The sequence below is a fragment of the Hypanus sabinus genome, chromosome 30, assembly GCF_030144855.1.
Source record: "Hypanus sabinus isolate sHypSab1 chromosome 30, sHypSab1.hap1, whole genome shotgun sequence".
In the NCBI taxonomy this organism is placed as follows: Eukaryota; Metazoa; Chordata; class Chondrichthyes; order Myliobatiformes; family Dasyatidae; genus Hypanus; species Hypanus sabinus.
The window spans coordinates 11253281-11268406 of NC_082735.1; the positions used below are offsets into that span (position 1 = coordinate 11253281).

Consider the following 15126-nt stretch of genomic DNA (forward strand, 5'->3'; position numbering starts at 1 on the left):
TATAAAGCTTCAAATTCTCCTGTGTGAATTTGAAGAAATCCTTTTGTATACAGTACTGTAAATTACTGATCGCTTTTGCATCTTAGAAACAAGAATTGATCACCTCCAGCCAAAAGATGTTTCTCTGGAAGGCTTAGTGCAAATTTACCAGTTAAAAGAGAGATTGTACCTCTGGAAAAGGAAATAGATGTGTGCAAGGGATAACTTACAAGCTATGACCAGTCCTCTGATATTCCTGTTTTGAGGTTTTTTTTACCAGCAATGAATTTGAAAATTTGGGCATGTATGTTATATCTTAGTTTCTGCTTTTCTCTCTCTTTCCTGCATTTTGCATAGAAATAGCATTGCATCTGTATAGCTTTGTTCCTGGCTAGTTATTAATATGCTGTCCTGCTGCTGTCTAGCCCTGCCTGTGTGCCACCTAGTCACTCAACAATACTTTGCACGTACTTTTCTGCTGGTGTTGCTGCCACGGCCGCTGCTGCTGCCATCACCGTCTTTGCTGCCATTGCTGCTCCCAGTAAGTACTGAACCGCTTAAGAATCTCTCTCTTTTCTTATTCCTAGATTGTATTGTTTGGTTTTAATTTTGTACTTGTCGTTCTGATCCTGGGTTTGCTTCTGAAGTTGCATATCAAGGGTCTAGGAGCAACTTTATTCGCCATTATACATTTACATGTCAGAATCAAGTTCATTACCAGTGACGTACATTGTGAAATCTGATGTTGTGGCAACAGTACAGTGCAAGACATATAATATGCAATAAATTATAGTAAGTATGTAAAAATAATAAATGGAGCAAAAATAAAGGTGGTGTGGTAGTGTTCATGGGTTCATTGGTCATTCAGAAGTCTAATGGTGGAGAGGAAGAAGTTGTTTCTAAAATGTTGAGTGTTGTGTTGGAATTTTGCGGTGTTGTGTTGTGTTGGTCAAAAATAGCATTCAATAATTAGAATTAATTACGTTTAAAAAAATTCAAAGTTTGAGGTTAAAGGACTGATGTAGAATAAAATGTGCATGTATTTACAGTGTAGACAGCATTATAAAAAAGTGGTTTAAAGTGTCTTTACAGTGTATGACTGGGAAGGGGAGTTGGGATGTAAACTGGACTCATAGATCAGATTAACTGTTGGGGGAGGGCAATTTTAGGATGGCATGAGGTTTTTGTTTTAACAGTCCCACTTTGCTGTCTAGAAGGGAGCTTTTGGAAAGGGCAGCTTACTGGGCGTGGGTAGTGTCCCCAGTGATTTTTTTTCCTGACCACGTCTCTGTCCTGGCCACATACAAGTCCTGCAGTGATGGTAGACCATAGCAAATGACCTTTTCTGCTGTCTAGACAGTTCACTGTAGCTTTCTTATATTGTGAAATGATGCTGTACCAAACCAGACTGTAATGGCTGATGCGATATTTAGAAAAAAATGTCACAGCATCTATATTTAGAAGAATGAGCAGTAATCCCATTAAGATGTACAAATTTCTTACAGAGCTGATCAGGGTGATTCCAGGAATCGTGATTCCTCTGGGATGGTATATCTCAAACTTGGGATCACAGCTTCAAATCAAGGAATCACTATTGAGGCCTGAGCCAAGCAGAAGTTTTGGGAGGGCGATGAATCTCTGGAATTCTATTCCCAAGGTGGCAGTGAGGAATGAGTCACTCAGTTACATTTAAGACAGAGATAGAGTTTTTTGAATATTTAAGGGATCACAGGATATTGGTTGTGTGGAGGAAACTGGCATTAAAGTAAAACATCATCCACTACATGAGTATGTGGTAGAAAACACACAGTGGGTATAATTATAGGTTTCTGTTCCTTGTGTTCTTATTTTGTATGCAGTGTACTATATCAGTGCAAAAGATGTAAATTACAAATGTACTGATTACCATTTTCTTTCCTTGTAAGGAAGGATTTTAAAGCAGGAGGGATTTAAAGACACTGCGTGTCTGTATGAATATCATTTGTGGATCCAGATCATTAACTTCACAACCCCTTCTTGTAGCACTTCTGTTCTTTATCTCAGTGCTGTAGGCCAGAGAGTGTTGGTTTTCTCTCCTGAAGGCAGTCCCGGGTTAACAGTCTGATGTTGTGAGTCATTCCTGAAATTGATTTGGCATTTTTCGGGATGGGTTGAGTGTGAGGGACCAAATGGATTTTTGTGTCAGATGCAAATGAATCTGATTATTCTGCTGAGTGCTCTCTGGAATATTGCAGGATAAATTGGACCCATTCGCTATGAGGAGCTTCTCAGAATTATTCTTGGCCTTTCTAGAACGACTGGATTTTAATAGCAGCATGCTTAACTGGGACTCCTCAAATCTGGGTCCCATTAATTATGTTTGATGCAACTCCAGGGTTACTTTCACCCTCTGATTAAGCCCCACCCCACCCAATCAATTTTTACTGGTCATGAACTTCCCAGTATCCCTATTTTGATCTTCCTAAGCCTTGATGATTATTGAGTCATTGATCCCCAGAGACCTAACATTATGTGGCCAGTTACACTCCACAACTACTCCTGATTCACTGAAGGGAGAAACCCACAGACTTCGATCCATTATTGGTGGAACCCCACACATCCTCCAGGTCCCAATCCCAAAATGGGTTCAGGGCAATCACCTTGGGCTGTGATTCCCAAATGAGTAGACCACAACCCATCCTATCTCACAGTCCAATTTACTCTGGTAGAACCAGGTGCCCAACCTGTCCACCACTGCTTTACTTCACTAGGGCTTCTACCACCACATAATGCAAGTTTGACAACCCTCTTTGATGTCTCGGCCCAAGTTAATAAAAGCAGGATAAAGCTTGTTTACATAGAGTCATAGAGAAGTACAGCACAGAAGCATGCCCTGAGTCCATGACAAAACCATTTAATCAGCCTACTCCCTTTGAACTACACCAGGGCCAAAGCCCTCCATACCCCAACCATCCCCGTACTTACCCAACCTTCTCTGAAACGGTAAAATCGAGCTCGCATGCACCACTTGTGCTGGCAGCACATTCCACGTTCTCACAACCCTCTGAGTGAAGAAGTTTCCCCTCATGTTCCCCTTAAGGTTCTCACCTTTCACCCTTAACCCATGACTTCTGGTTGTAATCCCACACAACCTCAGTGGAAAACAGCCTACTTGCATTTCCCCAGTGTCTGTCAAATTTCCTCCCAATCGTCCACATTCTAAGGAATACATTCCTAACCTCTTTAGCCTCTCCTTATAACTCAGGTCCTCCAGACCCGGCAACATCCTTGTAACTTTTCTCTGTACTCCTTCAAACTTGTTTACATCTTTCCTGTAGGTAGGTGACCAAAACAGTGTCTTTTGTTGTCAGACAGACTGCTACAGCATCCTTTTCTGCTGTGGAAAGGAGGGAAGTGTATATAGATATACACTATCTATATACTCTAGGTATATAGATAAAACAAATGAAAGGCTGTGTAGGAGGGAGGAGTTAGATTGGACTTAGAGTAGGTTAAAAGGTTGTCACAACATCACGGGCCAAATGGCCTGTACTGTAAATGTATATGACAAATAATACTTGATCCTTAATACTGTGCAGTATGTTGCATGTTTAGCATTTGACTTGTGTGAAAAAACCTTATAGCAAATGATGGTCCTGTTATCACTCTCAACATTCTCAAATTGTCTGTGTTGAAACCCTGTAACTTTTTGAGTTAGCCTGGTTTATGAAGAGTCAGATCAATTCATACAAACACCTTTCCCTTCCCAGCCCCTGCTCCTGGCAGCTCACCCTCTGAACCTCATGCCTTAATGTCCTTCCTGTTGTTTATGCTTTCCCTCACATCAAATAAATTTTTTTGTCAAATTGCAGGTGATTCTGATCTGCTGGCTTTGGAAGTTGATGGAGAAGACAAGGGCACACAGAAAGATAAAGATGGCTGTCCTGATTCTATCCAAGCAAGGTAAGAGTCGATAAGGTTGCAGAATGTTTATGCTCATCGTGTTCGAGTTTTTGCCTCCTTCATGTCGCTTGTAGAGTTTGTCATGTTCGGTTGATGCCTGTTTCAGGGAGCAATGAGGTGTCTGGAAAATTGATGTGATGTGTTCCCTGGTTGGTGACTCATGGCCACAAGTACTCTTTGCATCATGCAGCACCTACCATTTGTGAATATTTCAGTATTGTCATCCATGGGCAGTCAAGAATTGTCCTTTGTTTGTGAAGGAGATTTTAGAGACCTGTACTGTGCAGTCAGTAAGAAGGTTATGATTCCCTGCTTTGTATCCATTCCATTATTCCTTCAATCTGCATAATCTGGCTGTGTGCACAAGGACATTGACTATGGTTTCCAATGGGCCCAGATGTCCGTAAGTGCTCTTGTGGTGATTTTTTTTAAGACCTGTTCAATCTCATGGAGGAAATTGCAATCGCGGCTGATGGGAGTTGTGTCTGTTGTAAGCCTGTAACTGCTTAAAGTGGATTGAAAGGTCCCTGTGACCATTAGTAGGGCCATGATTAGCTGCATATTGATGATCATCGTGTGGGAAGCTTTCAGGCCCTGATGATATTATAAGACCATAAGATATAGGGGCAGAATTAGGCCTTAGGCCCATCGTGTCTGCACTGCCATTCAACCATGGCTGATCCTTTTTTCCCCTCCTCAGCCCCACACCCCAGCCTTCTCCCCATAACCTTTGATGCATGTTCATTCAAGAATCTATCAAGCTCTGCCTTAAATAGACCCTACAACTTGGCTTCCACAGGTGCCTGTAGTAATAAATTCCATGAATTCACCACCCTCTGGCCAAAGAAATTTCTCTGCATCTCTGTTTTAAATGGACGCCCCTCTATCCTGAGGCGGTGCCCTCTTGTCCTAGGCTTTCCTCACCCTGGGAAACACCCTTTCCACATCTACCATGTCTTGGCATTTCAACTTTAGAAAGATTTCAATAAGACACCCCCCCCCCCCCCCCACATCCTTGTATATTCCCAGGCCTATCAAACATTTCTCATATGATAACCGTTTCATTCCCTGAATCATCCTTGTGAACCTCCTCTGGACCCTCTCCAAAGTCAACACATCTTTTCTTAGACGAAGAGCATAAAAAGAAGCAGTCCCAACACCAACCCCTGCAGAGCAACAGTAGTCACTGGCAGTCAACCAGACAAGAATCCTTTTACCTACCTTCTCCCTACCTTCTGTCCAAGACCTCTTTCAGAGTCGATGCCTCCAGAAGACACGGTACATCATTAAAGACCCCTCACACCCTCTCCATGAACTGTTTGTTCTTCTGCCATCAGGTAAACGTTACAGGAGCATCAAAACAAAAGCCACAAGGCTACTAAACAGCTTCCTCCCACAGGCAGTCAGACTGCTAAATAGCTGCTCTACCTGACTCCGTTTCGGACACTTTTAACTTGCACTGGATACTTATAACTTGTTTTTAACTGATGTGGCTGTTGTGTTTTACTATTTATTGTTATGTTTATTATTTAGTGTTGTGTTTGTTATGTTATGATTGCACTGCTCCTGGGAAACACTGTCTCATTCTGCCCTGCAGAGCTGATGTACGGTTAGAATGACAATAAAGTTTTTGAATTTTTTTTTGGATCTTTATTCCCACTTGCTGACTCCTACCAATTATCCAATGCTTTCACCATGCCAGTAACTTTCCTGTAATACCATGGGCTCTTAACTTGGTAAGCAGCTTTATGTGTGACCTTGTCAGAGGCCTTCTGAAAGTCCAAATATACAACATCCACTACTTCCCCTTTGTCTATTGCTCTTGTAATCTCTTCAAAGAATTCCAACAGGTTTGTCAGGCAAGATTTTCTGTTAAGGAAACAATGCTGACTTTGTCCTATTTTGTCCCGTGTCACCAAGTGCTCCATAACCTCAGCCTTAACAATTGACTCCCCACGTTTTCCCAATCACTGAGGTCATGCTAACTGGGCTCTAATTTCCTTTCTGCTGCCTTCCTCTTTTCTTAAAGATTGGAGTGACATTTGTAATTTTCCAGTCCTCTGGCACCATGCCAGAGTCCAATGTTTTTTGAAAAATCATTAGTTATGCCTCCACAATCTCTACCGCAACCTCTTTCAGAACCCCAGGGTGCAGTTCATCTGGCCCAGGCGACTTATGTACCTTTAGGTCTTTCATCTCTTTGAGCACCTCCTCCCTTGTAATAGTAACTTCATTCACTTCTCTTCCCTCACACCCCTCAACATCAGAAAGCTTGGACTTGATCCTGCCTTGTGCAGCTGGATCCTGGACTTCCTGTCATATCGCCGGCAGGCGGCAAGAGTGGGCTCCCTCACCTCTGCCCCTTTGAGCCTCAACACAGGAGCCTCTCAGGGCTGTGTACTATGTCCCCTCCTTTACTCCCTGTATACCCATGACTGTGTCACCACCCACAGCTCCAATTTAATTAAATTTGCTGACAATACTACATTGATTGGCCTTATCTCAGACAATAACGAGGTGGCCTATAGGGAAGAAGTCATCTCTCTTGACACAGCGGTGTCAAGAAAACACCCTCTCCCTCAATGTTGCAAAAACAAAAGTGCTGGCTATGGATTACAGGAGGAATGGAAACGGGCTAACTCCTATTGACATAAATGGATCTGGGATTGACAGGGTAAACAGCTTTAAGTTCCTCAGCATCCACATTATCGAGGACCTCACGTGGTCTGTACACACCAGCTATGTGGTGAAAAAGGCACAATAGTACCTCTTTCACCTCAGACGGTTGAAGAAATTTGGTGTGGGCCCCCCATTCCTTAGGACTTTTTACAGGGGCACAATTGAGAGCATCCTGACTGGCTGCATCACTGCCTGGTATTGGAACTGTACCTCCCTCAATCGCAGGACTCTTCAGAGAGTGCTGCGGACTGCCCAGCGCATCTGTAGTTGTCATCTTCCCGCTATTCAGGACATTTACAATGATAGGTGTGTAAGAAGGGCCCGAAGAATCATTGGGGAACTGAGTCACCCCCAGCTGCTACCATCTGGAAAACGTTACCGCAGCATAAAAGCCAGGGTCATCAGGTGTTCCACCAGGCCATCAGGCTGATTAATTCACGCTGATTTGAGTGTATTTCTATGTTACATTGACTGTTCTATTTATTATAAATTATGATAAATTACTCTGATTGCACATTTAGATGGAGACATAACATAAAGATTTTTACTCCTCGTGTATGTGAAAGATGTAAGAAATAAAGCCAATTCAATTCATCTGGCACACTGTCAGTGAAGACAAATACAAAGTACTCATTTAGTTCATCTGCCATCTCCTTGTCCCCCGTTAGTGTAATTAAATAGTTTAATAATATTGCCCAGTTTCATTTTGTATTCTATAATATAGCGTGGCAATGTAGCATAGCGGTCAGCATAATGGAGCGTCAGATGTAAGATTGGCGTTGAATTTTGACCACTGTCTGTAAGGAATTTGTACATTCTTTCTGTGACCATCTGAGTTTCCCCTCACATTCCAAAGGACTTGCAGGGTAGTAAATTGTGGATGTGCTATGTTGACGCCAGAAGCATGGAAACACTTACGGATTGCCTCCAACACATCTCATGCTGTTGGCCATTGATGTAAATGGCACATCTCACAGTATGGTTCAACGTTCACCGTGGTCAGAGGTGGAGACCTGAGCAAGGAGGATGTTAAAGTGCCACAGGGGGTGTGCCATCCCCAGTAACACTATCTTCACCATGATGGGGTAAATCCCGGTGGCAAGGGTGAACCCAGGACAACTAGTCCCACATCTTGGCTGCAGGAGGCTGCCGGGACCTTGGTCTGTTATGGCCCGCCTGTTGCACGCCGCCAACGCAATTGTTTTTCCATCAGGGTGTGCTCCCTTAGCCTTGTCTCAACAGACTTACCACAAGGCAGTGAGGCTATTTACCCATAGCTGGGACAGTGGTTGATGGGCGCCAGGGCGTGTCCACACAGTGGTGGGCCTGCATGCCACGTCTCTGGGGCCCACTGCTGCTCCGAGATCCCCTGCAGTTTAGCCTGGGCCCGTAAGATCCCCGGTTTCTGCCCGTAGCCCCGAGGAGGCACTGCAGGGGTCTTGGTGGTGGAGAGGCTCTGTGCTGGCAGGAGGAGGCTTACTCACTCGGCTCCTCTTTTCACCCTCTGTTGAGAAGGCTAGCTGTAAGCAGAGAGTAGCAAGCAGAGAGCACTATGTGACATGCAGTGCTGTGTGACTAACTACACACACTACTACACTACTGCACTAGACGCTTCACACACACCCTGTGAGCAAGTACTCCACCCACACACAATGTACGTGTAACAAAGATGATCTTTAACCTTTAAAATTAGGAAAGAGTGTTTGGGTATTGGCATTTGAATGTATTTTTTCCTGATTTCTGAATTGATTTATCCCTCTGTTGACTACTGAGCAAAGTAACACAATTCAGTTATATAAAGTTCGCAAACATGAGACGAAGTATACCTTAATGCCTTGAACTTTATCAAAACTTTTCTGTGGTTTGTAGACATTCCTCTGACCTAGAAGCAGCTTCTGAGGCCTCTACCAGTACCATTACCACAAGGTGTGTGAAAGCAAATCAGTATGGGTTCAAATTATCAGTAGTGAAGCTATTTCTGTTGAAAAGGTTTAGTTTTGAAGGCATTTTATTCTGTCTTTTCTCATTAGAATTTTGATTTTCTTTATGAGGTTTAAGTAACAAAATGAGAATGTAGAGTGAGCCTCATCACCTGAGACATCACCAAAAATGATCTCTTTAAAGTGATGTTACAATTTTCTGAAAGTCACATCCTTTGAACGGGCGGTGCAGTAGTGTGGCAGTTAGCATAACACTACTGCAGTGCTAGCTGTAAGATCAGGGTTCAGTTTCTCCCCCACCCCCCCCCCAATCTGTCAGTTTATGGATTCTCCCCTTGGCCACGTGCTCTGGTTTCCCCCCAAGTTTCAAAGATCTACAGGGTAGGGTTGGTAAGTAATGGACATGCTACGTTCGTGCCAGGAGCTTGCCTGCACTTATAGGCTGCCTCCACCCACACACGCACACACATATTCTCGGATTGTATGGCCGTTGACACAACCAACGTATTTCACTGTATGTTTCAAAGGAAAATGACAAATAAAATTAATGTTTCTCCTCTCTGTCAGCATGATGAATGTAATAATCTGTTTCTGGGATGGTGTTTACAACTATTCTGCAGATAGTTTGATCTTTCCATCATGGAATTCGGCTAAGCTATACATAAGAAAGAATGATATTATTACAGGCATTCTTAAAAATAACCTAAATATTTTGTAAAATGTATAGTGAAAGATTTACATCGTGTGGAAATTGATACGGATGAGAATCACTGGTGGTTCCTTGTGACAAATATACTGAACTCACTTTGTATGACTGCCATCCGTTCACATGGGAGAGACATTTGTTGTATATTAACTGAATTCACTACCTGCAACAGTTACCTGGCAAAACTCCAGTGTGACTGATTGTCACATTCAGAATTTAGTTTACACATTGCAAAAGGTGGTTTGTGATCTCAGTCAGGACAGGGAGCTTTATCTTCCTTCTAGCTTCATCATGGCCCAATTTAAAAAGAATAAAAATGAGATTGATATTGATTGGTTATGAATATTGAATTGGAATAAACTAAATATATACCGGTAGATCCTTACATGATAAATGTTTTGGAAGTCAAATTGTAGAAGAAGCTTTCACCTGCAACCCCTCCCATCACCCTTCCCCCCCCCAAAAAAAAGTAGCCTTGGATGGTTTAAAATGCTCCAGTGTTGTTGAAAGAATAGACTTAGAATAGACCTAAGAAAGTGGGAGGAAACTAGAGCACCTGGCAGAAGCCCACTCTGTCATGGGGGGAACATACAAACCAGTTGCAGGCAGCAGCAGGAATTGAATTGAGTTCCGATGGGGGAACGCTGGCTGGCGCCGTAAAGCAATGCATTAACTACTGTGAGACCCTGCTGCTGAAATGCATGCTTGGTATGGTATTTAAAATAAAATCGTATGCACGTTATGCATTGGAAAAACATTGAACAGTGAAAACAGTTTGAATCAGTATCTTTCCGAACCAGCAAAGGTAAAAAAAATAATTGCAGATGCGATGGGAAGAGAATCAGCACTAACGTTTCAGGTTGACCGTCTCACTATCCACTATACCAGCCTCTACATTCAAAAGAATATTCTGAACAACTTCTGTCATCTTCAGAGATTCCACCACTGACACGTCTTCCCCTCTCTTAACCTTTTAGTATTTCGTGGGGTCTGCTCCCCGGTGTTTGCTTCGATTCTGACCAAGCACCACACCACACTTCCCGTTGCAGCTACAGGGTATGCAGCACTCACTCCTTCACCTCTTCCCTTCCCATCATCGAAGGTCTCAAACAGTCCTTCTGGCTGAAGCAGCAATTTCCCTGCGCTTCTTCCAAACTAACATCTCACATTCAGCATCCATACCGCGGTCTCTGCAACAGTGGCATCAAACGCAGATTGGACGATAGCTTTGTGAAGTGCCTACGTTCAGCAACTTCCTGCCAGTTCAAGTCTCTATCCCGCTCCCATACCAACCTTCCCATCTCATTGTTGTTTGAGGAGTGGTACCTCATGTTCTATCTTCACTGACACCCTCTTGGTATGTAGCCTGGCCTCCTGGAAGAAGGGTATCGGGAAGGTCTTTGTCAGAACATTACAGTAGTATATAGTGGCCTGCAGTTTGGGGAAGTTTGCAGTGCCTGTACCAGCTCCTGTGGGGTGAGGGAAAAGTAAATTGGGTATCTCATTAAGTATAGCATTAGAGAAGATGTAGCAGAAATGAGCAATAGCAGTTAAGTTTGAATTCAACTTCTTAAAACTACCCCATCTGTTTCATGGTCTTGCACCCGTACGTGAGAATGGGCTCTATAACTGCTATGAAGATCCTCTTTTTGAACCCTCTGGTCAGGATTGACCTCCAGATTGCCTTCATGTTGTTCATAGCCCTCCACACCAACGCCTTCCGTATCTTTATGTCCTTCTCCGAACTCATCATTCTTGACCCGGAGGTACTTGAAATCTAAGACTTCCTTAATGGTATTATTCTTTACGGTCTTGAGAGTACCTTTGTCGCAGTTGAACACCATGTACTCTGTCTTTTTAGCGCTTAGGTGAAGTCCAACTTTATTGCACTCAATTTCTGTTTTTGTCAGTAGCTGCTGTGCTTCCTCCATCTGGTCAGAGAGCAGGACTACGTCATCTGCAAAATCGAAATCTGTGAGCGTAACTGGTCTGACCCTTTTGGTTCGTCCTGATTTTATGCTTAAAACCTCAACCTTGTCATGATCTTCAGTAGCTTGACGTAGAGCTTAATCAAGGAGGGTTATAAAGGCGTAGGGTGCCAGAGTGTCTCCTTGCAGCACACCAGCTAGGAGCTCGAACACACCTGTTTCTCCATCTGGTGATACAACTTTCGCCATGGTCTTGGTATACCTAGACTCTGTTGCTCTTAGTAGATGGTCTGGCACTCTGTAAGCTTTCACCAAGACCATGCGAAAGTCACTAGATGGTTGCTATTCACGGATGCTCCGGATGGCTCTTGACGTCAGCTGGCAACAGCACATGATGAACGTCGAGCTTTATGACGACCTACCGATGCTCACTATTAAAATCGAGGTGAGAAGACTGCAACTAGCAGGGCACTGTCTACGCCACCCTGAGCTACCTGCCAGCCCAAGCATGGGAGGATGAACCCTGGGCGCCCTCACAAGACTATGGTCAACACGCTCCTAGAAGATGGCAGTGCAGCTAATGTAGATGAACTGAACACTCTGATGAGGGAGGAGTAGAGAGTCTGTCATTGTGCCCGACGCCGGCCCCGTAGGCCTGAGTCGACGTAGTAGTAGTATCTGTTACAGTTCCACATGTGATGTTATAAGCTTATAAGCATTTTCCACCTTTTCCAGTTTTGTTTCCACAGGGAATGGAGCTTTTTTTTCTTGCTCTGCATTTAGCAGCTTTTACAGACTTTTATTTATGGTTTTATATTGCTATATTTCTACACTATTCTTGGTTGGTGCAACTGTAACAAAACCCAATTTCCCTCGGGATCAATAAAGTATGTCTGTCTGTCTGCCTATCTATATCTGTTTGTTTGTCTTCTCATTAACTCATTGATTGGATGGCCTTGCAGTTTATTCCCATGGTCACTGTCTCCAATGTTACCCTAGCAGAGACTTCCCCTCCCACAAACTTTAGTGAGCGTTGATAATCATCAGATTAAAGGGCTTACGACCAGAAATCTAAAGCAGAACTTCAAAATAGGAAACACTAGAACAAGAGACTTTGAAGATACTGGAAATCCGAAGGAACGTGCACAAAACACTGGAGGAACTCAGCAGGTCAGGCAGCCTCTACAGAGGGGAATAAACAGTCGATATTTCAGGCTGAGACCTTTCATTGAGGAACCTCAAATGCAGAGATAAAGTAAACCTGTAACAGGACAATAGGTGATGGTTCAGGTACATTAAGTACAGACAGGATACTTTCTGACAAAAGGGAAGGCATAGAGGGACCAAAGCCACAATGAAAGAGCAGTTACTGGCTGTCTTGAAATGCATGAAGATGGATAAATTCCCGGAGGTTCACTGAGGTGCTGTGGGATGTTGGGGAAGAACTTGCCAGTACTCTGGCAGAGACTGGTGCATCTTCATCAGCCATGGGTGAGGTATTGGAAGACTGGAGGGTGCCTGATGTTTTGCCTTTATTTAAAATGGCTGCAAGGACAAATCAGGGAACTATAAGCCAGTGAGCCTTAACATTCCTGACAGGAAAATTGCTGGAAGAGATTCTGAGAGACAAACTGGAGATTTCCATTTAGAAAGGCAAAGATTAAGAAATATCAGGATGGCTTTGTGTGCAGGAAATTATGTCTCATGGACTTGAGTTTCTTGAAAAGTTGGGGCTAGCTGGGTTGGCATGGACTCATGGGTCCATGTCCATGAAATTATGTCTCACGGATTTGAGTTTCTTGAAGAGTTGGGGCTAGCTGGGTTGGCATGGACTCATGGGTCCATGTCCATGAAATTATGTCTCACGGATTTGAGTTTCTTGAAGAGTTGGGGCTAGCTGGGTTGGCATAGACTCATTGGTCCATGTCCATGAAATTATGTCTCACGGATTTGAGTTTCTTGAAGAGTTGGGGCTAGCTGGGTTGGCAAAGACTCATTAGGTCGAAGAGCCTCTACCTGTGCTACGACTCTTGAGTTGACCTAGATGCAGGGGTTCCCAACCTGGGGTCCACAGACCCAACAGTTTATGGTGGAGGTCCATGGCATAAAAGAGGTTGGAAACCTCTGACCTAGAGGATTGATGATGTTAGGGTGATAGATGCTGACATCAAGGCTATTGACAAGATCCTACATTGTAGGATGGTCCAGAAGGTTAGATAAGATGGATCGAGGGTGAGCTTGCCAGCTGAATGCAAAAGCCAGAAGTTGGTGGTAGGTTCTTTTTCAGATTGGAGACCGGTGGCCAGAGGGTGCAACAGGGATCTGTGCTGAATCCCTATTGTTTGTCATCTGTATTAATGATTTGGATGAAAATTTAGGTGGCATACCCAATATGTTTGCAATTAGAGAAGGTTGTCAAAGGTTATACTTGAAAAGTTGTTCAGGCAAATTAAATTTAACTTAGACAAGTGTGAAGTGATGTATTTTGGAGTGTTAAGTCATGGCACAACATAAACAGTGAATGGTAGTGCCCTAGGGTGTGTTGTTGAACACAGGGAGCTAGGTATACCAGTATACGCTGTAGTTTCCTGAAATGACGACGTAGATAAACAGAATGGTGAAGAAGACGCATGGCATGTTTGACTTCATTGAGCAGGGCACACCATATTACATCCCAGAAGATGTTGGTGAGTCTGCACTTGGAGTATTGTGTGCAGTTCTCATTCTGACACTACAGGAAAGGTGTGATGTTGGGGACAGTTTCGAAAAGATTCACAAAGACGTTGCCAGGACTGGAGTAAACATGAAGAAATCTGCAGGTGCTGGAAATTCAAACAAAGCACACAAAATGCTGGTGGAACACAGCAGGCCAGGCAGCATCAATAGGGAGAAGCACTGTCGACGTTTCGGGCCGAGACCCTTCGTCTTCTCCCTCTAGATGCTGCCTGGCCTGCTGTGTTCCACCAATATTTTGTGTGTGATGCCAGGACTGGAGTCTCAAGTAGTTTCCCTTGACTGTTTCCCTTGGAGAGTAATGGGTTAAGGGATAACCTGATAGAAGTTTGTAGATAATCACAGTCCAATTTTCCAGGGTAGGATAGTCTAAACTATAAGGCCTAGGTTTAAGGTGGGAGAGGGTAATGGGTATTTGGAACAAGCTGCCAGGGGTGGTAGAGGCAGGTACATTGGCAACATTTAACAAAGGGACATTTGGACAAGTATGCTGACAGGAAAGGTTACAAGCAAGGTTTCCCAGCCTGGGGTCCACAGACCCCTCGGTGAACAGTAAGGCTCCTTGGCATAAAAAAGGTTGAGAACACCTGGTCTAGAGAGAGAGAGAGAGAGAGAGAGAGAGAGAGAGCAACAGACAATCTGCTGGAACAGCTTAACAAGTAGAGCAGCATCTTTGGGAGAAAAGGAATTTTTACCTTTCCAGGTTGAAGCCCTGCATGGTCAGTGTGGATGAGTTTGGCCCAAGGGCCAGTTTCCGTGCAGTATAACTCAATGACAGGGTCTTTTTATGCCATGGTGCCTTACAATCAACTGAGGGGTCTGTGGGCCCCAGATCAGGAACCACTGCTCGATTTTATGATATCCTGCATTAGAGAATATAATAAAGAAAGGGGTCTAAAGGTTACTCCATCCTTTTTTCATGGTGTTAAAACAGCAGTAAGTGACATCCTAATAATCTTTACAAAAGTCACTTAAACAGTTGGAATGGGTGAGCAACACTTCATGTTCTACCTGAGTAGTCATCAACCTGATGATACGAAGACTGATTTCTTAAGATTCTGGTAACTACTCCCCTCTTCACCCCATCTCTTTTCTTTGTTTCTGTTTTCTCCCCATTTTGGAGGCCCTTTCACCCCTTTTGGCTGCCCTGCCCTTGTGACCTCCCCTCTGTCGCTCCACCTCCTTCTCATCATTCCACCGTCCCCACCTATCAGGCTCC

At 43.8% G+C, this 15126-nt stretch overlaps 1 protein-coding gene across 4 annotated transcripts in view; it reads left to right on the top strand.

The window, feature by feature from the left end:
- inpp5b (inositol polyphosphate-5-phosphatase B) overlaps window positions 1-15126 on the top strand; it is a 194884-nt gene that overhangs the window by 113800 nt on the left and 65958 nt on the right. For 3 of the 4 annotated variants that reach the window (XM_059954331.1, XM_059954328.1, XM_059954330.1), the window contains one exon: window positions 3831-3921. In XM_059954331.1, coding sequence (XP_059810314.1) covers window positions 3831-3921 — 91 coding nt within the window. Of the gene's footprint in view, window positions 1-404; window positions 521-3830; window positions 3922-15126 lie in introns of all 4 variants that reach the window. The other variant, XM_059954329.1, reaches the window with a different exon arrangement.